The sequence below is a fragment of the Psammomys obesus genome, unplaced genomic scaffold (assembly GCF_907164565.1).
Source record: "Psammomys obesus unplaced genomic scaffold, mPsaObe1.curated_primary_1811, whole genome shotgun sequence".
NCBI lineage: Eukaryota > Metazoa > Chordata > Mammalia > Rodentia > Muridae > Psammomys > Psammomys obesus.
Genome location: NW_026596162.1, coordinates 4,435,440 through 4,450,734, shown reverse-complemented (window position 1 = coordinate 4,450,734; position 15,295 = coordinate 4,435,440). Strand labels below are relative to the sequence as shown.

The window sequence follows — 15,295 nt, the reverse complement described above, 5'->3', positions numbered from 1 at the left end:
CTGAAACCTCAAAGCCCGTCCCCAGTGACACATTTTCTCCAACAAGGCCATACTTCCTCATAGTGACAGTCCCTATTGGCCTATGGAGGCCATTTTTATATAAAGCATCACAGAACTCAAGTCACCTTGCTTGGTCACTGGCCCTTATTTATGTTTTTAACTGAGACTGTTCTATAATTTTTTTTTTTTTGAGAACTCTTTAACGGGTTTGGAAATGGATGTTTTCTATTTATAAAACAAAACGTAAAATTGTCTTCTATGTTCTACAATAGCTTCATAAGCATTGCAGTGATTCAGTCTTTAACATTCTGATATGCTGTTCTGTGAAACCACCTGCACTCAGCGTTTTCTGTGGGGAAGGTTTTCACTATCTTAGAGAAGATGTTTGACCCTTGTATGCCATCGACCTGTCTCAGAACACCTAGGCCCCGCCCATTACTTAGAACCTCCCCCTGCCCGGCGCTGACTCCGCCCCTTTGCTCAGGCGCTCTTCCGTCCACCCAGCCAATCGTGGGAGAGATCTGTGGGGGCCGGACTTCCTCCTCAACCAATGCGCTAGCAGTTCGGGCTCCGCCCCGCCCCTCCGCCCCCAGGAGCTGGGCCGGAAGATGGCGGCGGCCGCGGAGCTGAGGCTGCTGGAGAAGTCTCTGGGACTGAGGCCGGGGAATAAGTACAGCGCCCAGGGCGAGCGGCAGGTGAGGCGCGGCGGCAGGAAAGCGGAGGGCTGGCGGGGTGGCCCGGAGCCTACGCGATCCGGCCGGGACGCGAGAGGGGACGCTACTGCCCACGTGCGTGCGGGGCGGGCCGCGTGTCTCGGTGTAGACCGTCAGGCAGATGTCATCCTCGCCCTCGGGGAGCAGAAAGCCGGTTGGTGGGCAGAGCCGTGGGTTGAGATCCCTGCGGGCGGCGGTGGGCCGGGACGGCACCCTTCATTCAGCGACCGCCCTACGAGCCGTCGCGGCCGTGGGGCGGCTGTGAGGCTGGGGACTCGCCCTCCAGGCGCCTGGCCAGCCCCGAGGCACAGTGCAGAGCGCTTCCTGGAAGCCGCCTGGCGGAGAGAACACGGAATGGGGCCCTGATCGTTCTAGGGACACACCGGCTTGGGTGTGCGGTGTGCAGAGAGTTGAGGAAGTTTCCCGGCGCGGGGCTGTGCAACGCCTCGGGAGATGGAAGGATCCCCGACGCCAGGCAGAGACTGTGCTAGAGGAGGAATGGCCGTGGGGAAACCACTTCGAATGTGCATTTGGGGGAGTGGTTCCAGATGGCTTGTTCTTGTTTGGACCCTCGTGGTTTAATTCCTCCGGTACAGGTTAAGTTTTCGTCCAAACCGTAGCGGTATTGTGAAGTTGACCTTAACTTAACGTGACGCCTGGAAAGGTTAAGCGACTTGCCTGTGATAGGCAGCAAAGGCCGGCCTTTCCCGAAGTGATGCTCAACATCCTCATCCCGTTTTCTTTTGCATCAGCCACCACATCCTTGTTTGGCTTAGGAAAACATTGCCAAGACATGCATGTTGCCTTCAAGGCTTATTTAGTGTGAAGCACAATCACCAGCCATTAAGAGCCCAACAGAACAAGCGCCAGGGGAGGAATACAGTGAGGAGTGTACAGAGGAAATGGGATTTAAGCTTCAGTGAGACAGTGTTCAAGGGATTAGACTTCAAAAGATGGGGAAACCAATGGATTATTGTGAAAGTTTGGGTTCAACAAGTTATACAAAACAAAGTAGTGCAATAGAGAGTAAATCCAAATTCAGTTTGAGACCAAAGTGTGAGTTCAGAGTCCAGTTTTAAGATCTTGCTTAATTTAAACATCATACGGTTAGCTAGGGAGGTGGAGGACAGCCAAGGCTACACAGGCAAATGCTGTGTTGAAAACCAAAAAACAAAACAAAACAAAACAAAAAAAAATTACAGTGAGTCACAGTTGAAAGTTTATGAGAATACAGAAAAAGGATAGAGATGAAATTGGGATGTTTCATTGGTTGAAAGCTAACAGCAATAACACCAGCAAAATTACCAATGATAATTACAAAAAAGTGAAAACAGTCCAAGGACCCAGCCGTAGGCAGGGGATACATTGAATTACGGTACATCATTACATGAGAAAGTCACCTAGTCATCCACTAAAAGTGGCTCACATCTGAACTTGGGAATCTGAGATAGGAAGGTCACCAAGAGTTCTAGGCTAGCCTGGGCTACAGCATGAGACCCTGCCCCATTCCGCTAAAATTTGATAACTTTGAAGACTGTGGAACCCCAAAATTGATGTGAAATTTTTTTTTCTGTCCATTAAATCTTTATTAAGAGTATATTAGGTCATATGGAGGAAAAAGAATGGCTTATTGAAGCCCTGTGAAATCTGCCATTTCAGAGTCATATATGTAAATGTGTGGGTAATGGGAATTGGATCCAGGTCCTCTGGAAGAGCAGCTAGTGCTCTTGTCCTCCAAGCCATCTCTTCAGCCCCCACATTTGGTTGTTTGGTTCCTTGATGGTTTGGGGCTTTGTTCTGTTTTCCTGGAACACAAGTCGATCCACTTGCCTCTGCCTTTGGGTGTGCTGGAATTAAAGGCATGCCTAGTCTTATTTAATACTTTCGCGGAGTGTGGTTTTCAGCTTTCCCGAGGATCTAAGGGCATCTTCTGGTCTCTAAGGCACGCATGTGGTGCACAGGCATACATGCAGGCAAAACACCCATTCACATAAAATTAAAAATTTAAGTTAAAAAAAAAAAAAAAAAAGACAGTAGTCCTCAGTCTTGTGGAATTTGTCGGCTGTAAAGGGGAAAAGAAATCTGTTTCCTTTGTCTTATGTAAGGATTCCAGAGTTGGTGGTAGGTGACCTCTGTGAGCATTCTCAGAGCATGTCTAATTGGTCCATTTACCAATTAGGGTTACATTTCCCACAGTATCAGTCCGTGTAGTTTTGAGTGACCTGAGTAAGTCTGCCTGCAGGAAGAGGTGATGAGTCTCTGACTGAAACATCTGATTGCTGGGAGAGGTCTCTCAGGCCGTTGTGGTTTTAGAGATGCTTTAAGAAGATTGCTCAAGATACAAGATTGCTAGGCCACTGCTACAGATGGTCTCCCGGAAGTCTCTCTGTAGACTCCGCTTAAGTAACAAGTAAACCTTTATGGGGCGAGGGGTGTGGCTCAGTGCAAGGCCCTCCCCAACGCCACAAAAACAATATATAAACTTATTTTACTAAACCAGTATTTAGACGTGATAATCCTGTATAAACTAATTTGGCTGCACAGGTATCATTTGGTTTGTGGTTAAGGATAATCTGTTGTTGTCTTGTTTTTTGTTTTTGAGACAGGTACTCCCTGCGTAGCCCAGGCTAGCCTGAAACTATAAATAATCCTTTACCTCCCAATTTGCTGGGATTACAGGCGTGGACCACTTGGCGTGTGGCCAAGTGTGGGGGATCTTGAAGGAAACTAATAAAGTATTGTGGTTTCTGTCTTTGGATGTTATATACTTGTGGTTCTGAATTACTTTGGTAACATTTAGCCAGCTTTTGTACTGTTAATGCCAGTCACGTCACCCAGCATACTATTACATTATAAACCCAATAGCTGCTGTTGTCCTAACTTTCATTCATATATAATTCAGTTTCATAAGAGTATTTCCACAAATTGAGGATTTTAGTGCTCACATCCAGTGTAGAGTCATGATGGTCTCTGTTTTTAATATTTTCCTGAAGCATTTCTTTTTCTTTTTAAGATTCCAGTTCTACAAACAAACAATGGTCCAAGTCTAATGGGATTGAGTACCATTGCGACCCATCTAGTCAAGCAAGCCAAGAAGGAACACTTGCTGGGGAGCACTGCAGAAGAAAAGGCAGTAGTTCAGCAGTGGCTAGAGTTCAGGGTCACTCGAGTAGACGGACACTCCAGTAAAGAAGAGACCCACACGCTGCTGAAGGTACCCTGGCTGTCTGTAGGCTGTACTGCGGGAGCCGGAGACAGGTCCTTCCCCTCAGGCTGCTCATTCCCCTTCACACTGAGTCCTAGAACTTAGAACTCCGCATACTCTGCTCCATGTACATGAGGCACCTGCATACATAGAGACCTAGGCGGTCACTGGTTACCAGCGCCTGGAGGGAAGGGAGATGAGGAGCCATTTAATGATGGCACTTTACTTTTCCAAGATGGAAAAGCTCTGGAGATTGGCTTGAAACTGAACATGCTTAATTCTGTAAGCTCAGCCTTCCAGGTTTTTGTGTTGTGTGTGTTATCTCTATTAAAGCATTTAGATAGATGTATGTGTAGCAAAGTGTTTAACATTTTATATGTATTTATAGGTATGTGTGTGTGTATAAGTATGTATGTGTGTATACTTATATGTATACACAATCCAGGAATCCACCTGTGTCTGCCTCCTCAGGGTTAGGGTTTTATGGCATATAGCACTGTGCCCAGCTTTTGTGTGGATACTGGGGATCTCACCTCAGGTCCTCATGCCTATGTGCAGGCACTTCCCTGCTGAGCCATCTCCCCAGCCAGAGTGAGCATGGTTTATACAGGGTAAGAAAACACTAACTCTGACATGGCCAGAGATGGTGCCTAGAATGATGCTTCTGTTAGCATTTTGTTTTCTTTTGCTGCTTTTAGAGGATTGGCATCTAATTGGTGATTTTTGAACGCATCTTCGTTATTGTCAATTTTTTGTTTGCTTCCAAAAGGGTCTCCTCAGTGCATCTCTCCCCCAGTCCTCCTGCCTCACCCTCCCAAGTTTGGGATCACTTATGTTTATGAAATGAAGTCTCAGTGCTTTCGTTTTGAGTAGCCTTCTATATGTTTTACGTCATATGCCACAGCAGCTGCCTGTCACTGTTCTTAAATATAAACACTTTTTCCCCTAGGATCTTAATTCCTATCTTGAAGATAAAGTCTACCTGGCAGGACATAGCATTACGCTGGCGGACATCCTACTATACTACGGGCTTCATCGCTTTATAGTGAGTATTTATGTGGAATTAGACCTTTTTTTCTGTAATACTCAGAATCACTTTTTTTTAATGTAGTGAATTTTAATCATGTCTACATTTCAACATATCAAGTTAACAAAATGAAAGTTATTTTAAAACAAGACACTGTAGGCAAAACTTGCCACACAGACTATTTGCCAAGTTGCTCTCTCTCTCTCCTACTCTTGACTGCTGTGTTTTGAGCTCTTGCTTCTGCCTTCCTCCACAGCTTTTTGCCTCCGACTCTGTCATCATCCCCTCCAGCACCCCATCTTCTGTGCACCTTCCTACCCAGGCTCTTGAGTCAGGTGTCTTGGTTGCTAATCATAACCTAATTTGATGACTAATTTGCTTAAATACTTTCCTTGTCATCAAGTGTCACCCATCCTGCTTGACTTCAGCCGCATCTTACTGCCAGCTTGAGCTTCCTTGCTATGCCGTGTACTTACCACCATGTTAAATATCTTCATTTCGTGTACAGAGAGAGCTCTGTTTTTGAAATTACCTAAGTAGAGATTGCTAGCCCTAGGCTTTGCAGAGTGGTCAGCCTCCTTCCTCCCAAGTATCTCTAGATCCCTACCCCTCTGACTTTATTGCCATAGAACCATCCTCCTTCACAGCCCCCTCCTCATTGATTGAATTCTTTCACCTTCAGCCCACCTACTTAAAAATCCTCACCCACCTCCTCTCCCATTTCTAGTCTCAGAGGGAATTTTCCCCAGCCTCTCACCTCAGCTCCCCTTCCCTGCCGGCCCTTTCTGAGGCATCTCCCAAACTCTCATTCCTTCATGTTTCTTCTCTAAGTACTTGGATAGTCTCTACATTTTCCGTCAGTAGTCCAAAATGTATTTACAGTTAGACACTCCCTGTTTTCTTCCCACTATCCTTTATTCTGTCTAAGTGTCAGCTCATTACTCCTGGCAATATTCCTGTGAGGTAGGTACCAATAACTGAGACACGGTGAGGTCAGTCAAGTATCATATAACAGTCCTGAACCTGGGCAGTTTGTTTTCAGTTCTTGCCTTCTTAGATCTTTTTCTCTGCCTTAAAGAACCTCTCAACTCCCTGCACCAGCAGCACCCTTCTTCCATTGTGGGAAAAGACCTCATAACATTTTTCTATATTCTCTGCTTCATGCACCCATTCAGGGTCTGGGGTTTCCACTTGCTGGGTCCTCTCACTCCTATCCCTTCCTTCCTCAGATCCTGGGTGAATTTTGCCTGATCATCAGTCAGTTTCAGTTTCTCTAGTCGATAAAAAGAAATAAACATAAGGCGTCTGTATGAGATGAGCTTAGTGGCCACTATGCCAGTCTTCCGTAAGATCAAGCTTTTTCTCTGTCAATAAGTGAGCAGCTCTGTAATCCCAGCAAGTACAGTTCAGCAGCCGGGGAGCACTCCTGCGCCCTTGCTGGCTTTGTCGCTGTCTCCCTGCCTAAGCTGTAACACCCCAAAGCCTGCTGGCTTCTGGGCCTTTCCTGCTCGTGTCTTTGCATTGATCTTGTCTATTGCATTCGGATCCTCGCGGCTCCTTCCTCTCAGCTTGTTCTATTTCTTCATACAGTCTTCGCTCCAGCTCTGACTTCTTGCTTAGGGCTGTCTCAGACTCCTGAAGCATACTGAAATGCTCCTTTTTGTTTCTGTTTGACCTGTGCAGGACTTCCTTCAGCTTGAGTTTATTTTGCTTGTACTGTAGTTGCTGTTTGAAAATCTCTTGTCACAAACTGCTTCAGTCATAGATGTAGACATTTATCTGTCTCGCATGATTCCTGCCATACCATATATAGTCAGACTTCCATAACACCAAATATATGTTTTGAACATTATTATATACTGTTCAAGAAATAGGATACATTTATGCACGTGTAGGTATATTTGTAAGGACAAAGGCAGGTCTCTCCTAAGTGTCGTAGTGTATAGAGAAGCCTTTAGAAACCACAGTAAGAAGTGATGCAGTTAGATTCTGCCCTCTGAAGTAGTGGATTCCACATTACCATACGAGCCAACCACGGAGCAGAAATACTGAAAAAAATGTCATCAACACTGAGCATGCACAGACCTCACGTGTCTTCGCCTCGCCACTACAGTGTAACATGTACACATTCTAGCACTTATTCTGTATTAGATAGCTCCAGCCTGCTGCAGAAACTATTGAATTGTTATATAGCTAGTCCACCACTTACACCATACCCCTCAGTTTGAATTTACTTGGTTTTATTAACAGTTACTCCCCAGGCAGGGTAAGGTGGCATACACACATAACTCCAGCATTTGGAAGGCTTGAGCCATGAGGGGTGCCACAAGTTCAAGGTTAGCCAGAACTACACAGTGAGAGACAGGACAAAGGAGGCTTTTTTTCCCCAAGTGGGAACAGTCAGTCTTCCATAACACCAAATAAATGTAACATTGTAGTGGCCTAGTTGATTAGCTTAGCACAGGTCTCCCTGTTATACACTTAGATTTACCAAGAGCCTCCTGTACGTGCCCACTAGTCTATATTTGAGAGGGCCATAAAATGAGCATAAACCTTTATTTTCAAGGAGCTACTGATCTCATGGAAGAGATAAGTTGTTTTACATAAAAGTAGCAAATTAGAGAAAACAGAACCAGGTACTGAGTATTTCTGTTCAGAATATAGTTTGGTTGTTTAAAGGGTTTTTTTGATGCAGGAAAAAAGACTCATGACAGATGTGTACAGAATATGTTTTTTCTTGACTAGCCAAAGGAACTTGTCATTGTTTTATAAAGTTCCTACATTGGGTATAAATGTTTCTAACATGTAGAATGGCCTTAGAGTTTCTCATCAAAAAGCAGCATGTTTAGCTGCAAAAGGACGCTTTTCATCCATCTGTTAGCACAGTGAAATGTTGTGGGTGAATGGCCCCTGATCTTGGAAGGAATATGGTTTATCTATGCAAAGCCAGGAAATGGTGAAGTGGGTGTCTTATTTGTTTGTCCCCTCCTGGCTCTTGGCATAGTGGCTTATCCGGGAGCAAGCTTGTGAGAGTAGCAGTTTTCAATATTCTGTGCCCATTTTGTGTTCCTGTTTTAGGTTGTGCATCTACAGTAAATGAAGCTTTTGGTTGTGTTCTTCAGTATATTTAGAGTAACGTATTTATACATGAGGAAAGTTTCATTGGAGCTGAAACATCAATCACAGCAGCCTCTTTCTATTCCATTCTAGGTTCAATATGTCTTAGTAGCTTTTTGAACTTAGAATAATGACATGGCACAACTTACCTCATTTCAAAATGAAAAAAGCCTCCAAGGTAAAGAGGATTTGCTACTACAGTAGCTAAGCATCTCCTGGTGGCAAACATTCAGTGTTTCAGCTTGGGGGACCCCCTGACCTGACCTAAGCAAGGCTGCAGCTGCAATGCAGCTGCTTTGTCCAGGTGCGAGGTGGTCACTTCCCACATTTAACCATGGCATGTGTTTTGGTGTTATTTAATATTGAAAGCTTAAACTGGGAGAAATGTGAGGCAACTGTAAGCAAGCTTGTGATTGTCTGCAGGGCTCTAGGGTCTGGCTTCCTATAGCATGACGCCATACTTAGGGAAGATTTCTCCCATGTAATTCAAAACAAAGATGATAGTAAACTGTATGGGACTTAAACCTTTTCCTCTGCTGGCTCATGCAGATCCTAGACAGGCAAGGTCACTCTACCAGAGCATCGAGCACTGTCACATTTCTGTAATGTGCACAGTCACTTGAGTATGAGTCAGGCATCTTGGAAAGCTTTTGGCTTTCAGGAGACTTAATCTGTTTCCCTCCGTTCTGAATTTTGAAATTGGGCCTATCTTAGTCTTTTTACCCATCTGTATCTACTTACATTTTCTATTCTGGAATATGTGTTTCTTGTACTTGTGACCGTGTTGTGATTAAAAATATTATGGTTATCATTTTCATTTTATTTTATTTATTTATTTTATTTTTCGAGAAAGGGTTTCTCTGAGTAGTCCTGACTATCTTGGAACTTACTTTGTAGGCCAGGCTGGCCTAGAACTCAAAGATCTACCTGCCTCTGCCTTCTAGATGCTGGAATTAAAGGCATACACACCATCACCCAACTATGGTTATTATTTTCAAAGCAACATTGAATAGAATTATTACTAAATCTCTGACTGTTTATACAAGTCAAGGTGTGTGTCCGCTCCCAGCTGAGGGGCAGGCAAGGTATTCACAGGCAGAAAACCCTTCTTAAGGAATAGGCCTCAAACTGAACCCTTGAGGTAATAGGGTTGCACCCTGGTGTTAGGTGATATGTTACTTGGCTCTGAGTGCACACAGTGTGAGAAAGGAGACTGCTGGCTATGAGTATGCGTACTGAGAAATGCTAAGTCTTCCTTGCCGCCTGCTTGTATGTATCAGCTTCTCAGGCTCTGGTTACTTTAGCAGTATATCACTGCTTACCCAAGCCCTCATTCCTTAACTTACTCTCTTATGTTGTTAAATCCTTACTCTGTAATCAGCACAGTGTATGAAACAAAGCCTTCAATGGTCGAGGAACCTTTGGGTCATCAAATCACCTCTTAGATTGTTCCTATTGGAAGCCCAGAGTTACATGTATGGTTGAGAAGTTCTGAGGTCGGGTCTGACTTAACCCTTCTTGGCATGTTATAGTGCACTTTTTCAATAGTTCCCATTACTGTGTTCCAGCACTAGTGACCGATTGCTTTCTTCAGTGATTCCCCTGAGAAATGGTCCCTTATGAGCAGATACCTTGAGATTGTTAGAATCCTTTGTGAATGCTGTGGCTGGCGTGTAAGATTGTTCTGAGCTGAAATGCATTTGTGCTGAGCCTGGAGCACCAGTGGAATATGGATTCTTTGAGAAGGAAAGGGAAAGAAATGGCTGTGAGACAGTCCTTACCATCTCGACTGTCCGGGAACAGCCTGGGGCCAGTGAAAGGGTAAAGCCAGCAGTAACACCAGGCTGCAGGGAGCGGACTTCAGTGTTTCCTACATATCTTTGTGGAAAATAAGCACATCAGAATGTTATCTGTTTGGCTTTAAGGTTCAAAGTAATCACCGAGTTCCAATATAAACAAAAATGAGTAAGTAGGAGAAAGAGCTGGCACCACCAGAGTCACTGGTATCTAGACCAGTGGAAGCAGGAAGCAGCATTTGCACTGTGTTCCTCCTCGGAAAAATAAAATAAAATATAATTACTAGGAGGAAATGTTGGAAAGCCAGTGTTATACAAATGAAATAGCCCAAGGATCACCTCAGAACCATTTTTTAAAATAGTGACTTTGGTAAAGAGAAAAATCTCTTCCTTAGTTTGTTGACAATTTTATGTGCAAAATGTTTACCAAAAATAAATAACAGAGTAATATGCTAAGGCCAGTCATTTTCTCAGACTCAGAGATTTAAATTCCAAGGCCTAACCAACAGGAAAGGCACTAAAGTGATGCTCTGACCCATTCAGGACGCCTGTGTGTTTCTAACAGGAGAGTAAGTTAGCTTACTCTCAAGTGAGAGTACAACTGAGAATACTATGCAATAGATCATCTATCCAAAATTTGTTGGGTTAAATTTGAAAATATCAGGAGATTAAGCCAGGCATGGTGGCACATGCCTTGTAATCCCAGCATTCAGGGAGGCAGAGGCCAGTCTGGTCTACACAGAAAAACCCTTTCTCAAAAAAGCAAAAACAAAATAAAGAAAGGAAAAGAAAAAAGAGACGATTAGAAGATTTAGAAGCTATTAGAATAAAAATTACTTCATCCTGAGTTTGGACTGTAGTTCTTAGAGACTCCAGCTGTGAAGTTTGTATATTGGAGAATATTTATTTTGGTTTATGTCATCAGCTATTGTTTTAAATAATAGGCCTGATAGCAACAAATAATGTTTCACAATATAAATATGAAATACACATATTTCTTTTGACCTGGTTTAAAAATCTCAGTGCACAAACTAAAGACAAAGACCTTAGTGCTTGGGAATGAATGTATTACTGTGTATTTTAGTTCATCCTGAAAAATAATGTCCCATGAAATGGCTAAGTAGAGGTTTGTTGTAATGAAATCGCCCTAAAATTCTCAGGTTACTATTTATTCTTTTGTTTTGCAGTCAGTATTGGGAGGGAACCTTAAGGCCACCTAGACAGGAGTGTGTTTTGCCCCTGAGCTGCATCCTCATCCCTATCCTAAACTTTCTTAAAACCTTGCATTTAGGGGTCTTAGTGGCATCTGTCAAGGCCCCATATTCAATCCTTAGCACCAACCAAAGAACAAAAAAAGTGCAAACGAAAACACAATTTTCTCTTGAAGTCTTTGGAGATACTTATAATATATTGGTAGAGTCAGAAAAAAAAATCCATTTACAAAGTATTTAGTGATTACAAACTAAATCCCACAAGTGAGTACTTCATTCTCTGCTGTGTAAATGTATCTCATGTTCCTTTATTTCCAACCTAAAAATCAGGAATGTGTGAAAACATGAACTCTTGTAATAAAAATTAGTCTTTACACTAAAAATGATTTCTTGCTCAGTCGTCTTGACTAATGCTTAGGGATGTGATGACTTCTTCCTTTAATGGAGACCAACAGTGATGGCGAGGTCTTTGTGATAACTAGTCACAGACCCACTCCTCTTGAAACAGGGTCAGTGCTCAGTGCGGTGTTAGGATTTGTTCCGTGTGTGCAGCTCACGTGTGACAGCAGTGAGACTGGATGATTCAAGTAAACTGAGCTGACAAAATGTCAAGCAAGAGGCAGTTTACTCTGTCATTGTTAACATTGCTTTGTGTTTTGTAAGTTACTGCACACTAGTTTGTCCTTCACTCTGCTAGGGCCTGTGACTTGGCACACCTGCACACAGCCTCAGGACATCATATGGCTAAAAGGCCTGCAGGCCTCTGATTGGGTGTAGACTGGTGGGGCCCAGGCTGTTTGTATTTTTGTTTTCTTCGTGAGATAGAGGCTCACATGTCCTTTCAGTAAATGTTGAATTAAGCAGAAGGGAAGGGGCTATCCTACCCACACCGGGGTAATGCTTCCAGTTCTTCCGTGTTGCTTCTGTTTTACTGAACAACCTAATTCCGAAATTTGTCTTAGAGAAAAATCAAACTCCACCTATAGTATTAAACTATAAGCGCTTAAAACTAACCAGGTTGCAGCTGGACAGATAGCTCAGCAGTTAAGAGTATTTCCTGTTCTTCCAAAGGTCCTGAGTTCAATTCCCAGCAACTACATGGTGGCTCACAACCACCTATAATGCTATCTGATAATAATGTCAATGTTTATATGTATGGAAAGCTTGCTATTTTCCTAGAAAGTACATCTGGTTTTGAACTGAACCTTAAAATAGTCAACAAATGTATTGCTGTCACAACTGTCTGCAGCTTTCACTTCTGTGTAAATACGTTGGCTTTGAAGACTGGGTAATTAGGTGTTTTTCAGTTTCTGTCAGTCACCTCCCAGTGTTGACAGCTCTGCTTATATACGGTGAATAGTATATGCTGTGTTTTTGATCTCTACCTAGGTTGACCTGACAGTTCAAGAAAAGGAGAAATACCTTAATGTGTCTCGCTGGTTTTGTCACATTCAGCACTACCCAGACATCAGGCAGCATCTGTCTACTGTTGTCTTCATCAAGAACAGACTGTATGCTAACTCCCGCTAGAAGCCCCTGCTGTGCAGCAGCCAGATTAGAAGTGTGATAGAAAGCATATTTTGGACCATGGTACTAATGTGAATTAATATGACGTCATTGTTTCTTTGCTAATGTTGGTGGAATTTTTAAAGTGTAAGCCCGAGTCTGAGTGTTTCATTTGTCCCTCGGTTGAAGCTTTGCAATTTTTTAATGTAAAAATTCAACTGTTAGCCCAAAAAATCACAGTCAGATTACAAATTATCTCGGTTTTTTAGGTGAAATTGACTTTAATAAAAGTTGCAAATCAGTGGCTCAATCTTTTAAAAAGTCACTCTGTCAGTGGTTCCCATCTGTCTATTTACCTCTTTCATGTTTTTAAGATTCATTTTCCTCTTAGATATTTATAGTAGTTTGTTAAAACATGGTAAATTATGCTGAGGATTCAGAAAGGGAAGATGGATATATTTGTTCTCAAAATATTTATGTGCGCTAGTAAATGTGGTTTTAAAAATCAACTTTTGTTTGTCTGTTTCTTTCCTGTAGGCACTGTTTACTGAGGTGAAGCTAACTGCTGGAGGGAATTAAATGCATTCCTCTAAAGCTAAAGACTTTCTCTTGTTAGGCATATTGAAAGATGGAGTGACTAAACTGGACTTCGCCATCTCATTGTTTCAGCGAGAGCCCGCAAGCCCTCAGTCTGCATCACAGCACTGAGCATAGCAGAGACGCTGTTAGCCAGGGCTCCGTTCATGCTGTAGCTCTCACTGGTATAATAGGTCATTGACAGTTAAAGAGCTTGTCTTTCCAATTAAGAGAAGTGGAGCCAGGCATAGCATGGCCTTTCATGTTTGTGTGGCTAAGTGAGAAAGAGCCACAGACCTAAGGCCAGCCTAGACTGTACAGGGAGACTAAAACATTGAAGAGCTGGAGTGTAAATCAATAATGGAGTACATGCCCAGCATGCACAAGGTCCTGTGTTCGGTCCCCATTGCCAGGAGAGACAGAAGGGAGAGAATTTTAGGTGGTATGATTCAAAGTTCCAGGGAAAGAGCTAAAAATTTGTGAATATTGAGCGCTCTGAGTCCTGTTTTTATCATTAAGCATATGATTTTAAGCAAAGCAAAATCCCCACTTTGTTTTTGGTCTTTCAAGACAGGGTTTCCCTGTATAACAGCCCAGGCCGTCCTGAACTCACTTTGTAAACCAGGCCGACCCCACACTCAGAGATCTGCCTGCCTCTGTCTCCTGAGTGCTGAGATTACAGGTGTGTGTCACCACCTCCCACCAAAAGCCCCACTTCTAAACATTACTACAATAGAAACCAAGTTTTCAGCCCTTGCACTTTGGGAGACACCTTGGTTCCAAAGTGTAAGTGTTCGGTAAAATAAATGTATTTAAAATTTTAAAGACCAAATGAAATGGGTACACACCCATTATATAGCTCAGTAAAGTAGCTTAATAAATGAGAATTGGACAGACTGCTCTCAGCCTCTGTCAGTGATGTGACGCTGGCTAAGTCAATGCATCTGGTGAAATCCGTCTCTTGAAGCAGAGGTAAAGAGCACTAATCTTGCCTCACTACCAATGATAATCATAAAAACTACAGCCAGCCTCTTCCCACCCACCATACCTAAGATGCCAGGCTACTCAGTGTGTGAATCCATCTGAGAGAAGACAAAAAGCAGCAGCACATCATATAAATGTGGGGGGGGAAAACATTCACACAGTGAATGGCATTACAGTCGGTCCTTGCTTCCTTCAAGATGCTGAGCGAGAGACCATACTATTGTCTATAACTTGCTTCTGCCGTGTCTGTGAGATGCACCCAAAATGTGGCCACTCAAATGTATGCTGTTCCTTTTCGAAAAGTAAATGCCTCCTTCCCACCATTTCTCTCTATAATGCCCCAAAACCTGCTTGACTGACCATTCAGTGATTGCCCCAAGTGTGTGTTCAGCTCTTGCCATTGATAGGCTTCAAGACTTGGGCATACCATACAATACATTCTTGCCCTCAGAGAATCTACAGCCTGTCTTACCTGTGAACAGGCCCTGAGGCAGGGCACACAAAGCATTCTTTTTGGGGGCTGCCTGACCCCACCATTCTCTGGAAATAAAATACTAAGTATTGACTGTTACTGTCTACTGTGTTCTGGGCCCCGTCCTGGGAACTTCATGTTAACTCATGCTAGCTTCCAAAGCAAGGAGGGCAGACTCTGTCATAAACAACACCTCAGACCATAATGGAATAAATGAGGACTGTATGACCTTTCCAGGTTGGTGACAGCCTATCCACCGTATTGTTCACAGATGCTCCTGTCCTGATGAGTCTCTATTCCACGTTCTCTATTCCTGTCTCTATTCCACGTTCAGTCTTCTGAATCAGATCAAGAACTGCATTGTTCTTCTGTCAGGAGTCCCTGATTTATCCGTTCATTAGACTAAATACTAGTTTAAAAGAAGGAAGCAATACCAAAAAAGACCATTTGTTCATAGACACAGTTACGTGAAATTCATTTATTATGAGCTGACTTCCCTGCTAAATACCTCATCCAGTTAATGGATTTCAGTAAGGGTTTGACATGCAATGTCCCCTACCATCTATCTGCAGGCAGATAATGGGAATGAAGCACAGCTCATAACTGAAGCTACAGATATTACCAAATTCATATATATACTATATATTCCTATATATTCATGTGTTTGGTGAAAATTATAAATTAGATA

At 43.1% G+C, this 15,295-nt stretch overlaps 1 protein-coding gene across 2 annotated transcripts; it reads left to right on the top strand.

Annotated features, from left to right (window-relative positions):
* The first annotated feature begins 587 nt into the window (after positions 1-587).
* Eef1e1 (eukaryotic translation elongation factor 1 epsilon 1) lies at positions 588-14,700 on the top strand. 2 transcript variants are annotated; one of them, XM_055595119.1, is made up of 4 exons: positions 588-695; positions 3,727-3,927; positions 4,868-4,963; positions 13,113-14,700. In XM_055595119.1, exons 1-4 carry the CDS (start codon positions 609-611, stop codon positions 13,152-13,154), a joined length of 426 nt encoding a protein of 141 aa, XP_055451094.1. In that variant the 5' UTR covers positions 588-608; the 3' UTR covers positions 13,155-14,700. The 2 variants fall into 2 exon arrangements, with proteins under 2 accessions (XP_055451094.1, XP_055451093.1); XM_055595118.1 differs by lacking the exon at positions 13,113-14,700 and adding an exon at positions 12,459-13,084.
* The last annotated feature ends 595 nt before the right edge of the window (positions 14,701-15,295 follow it).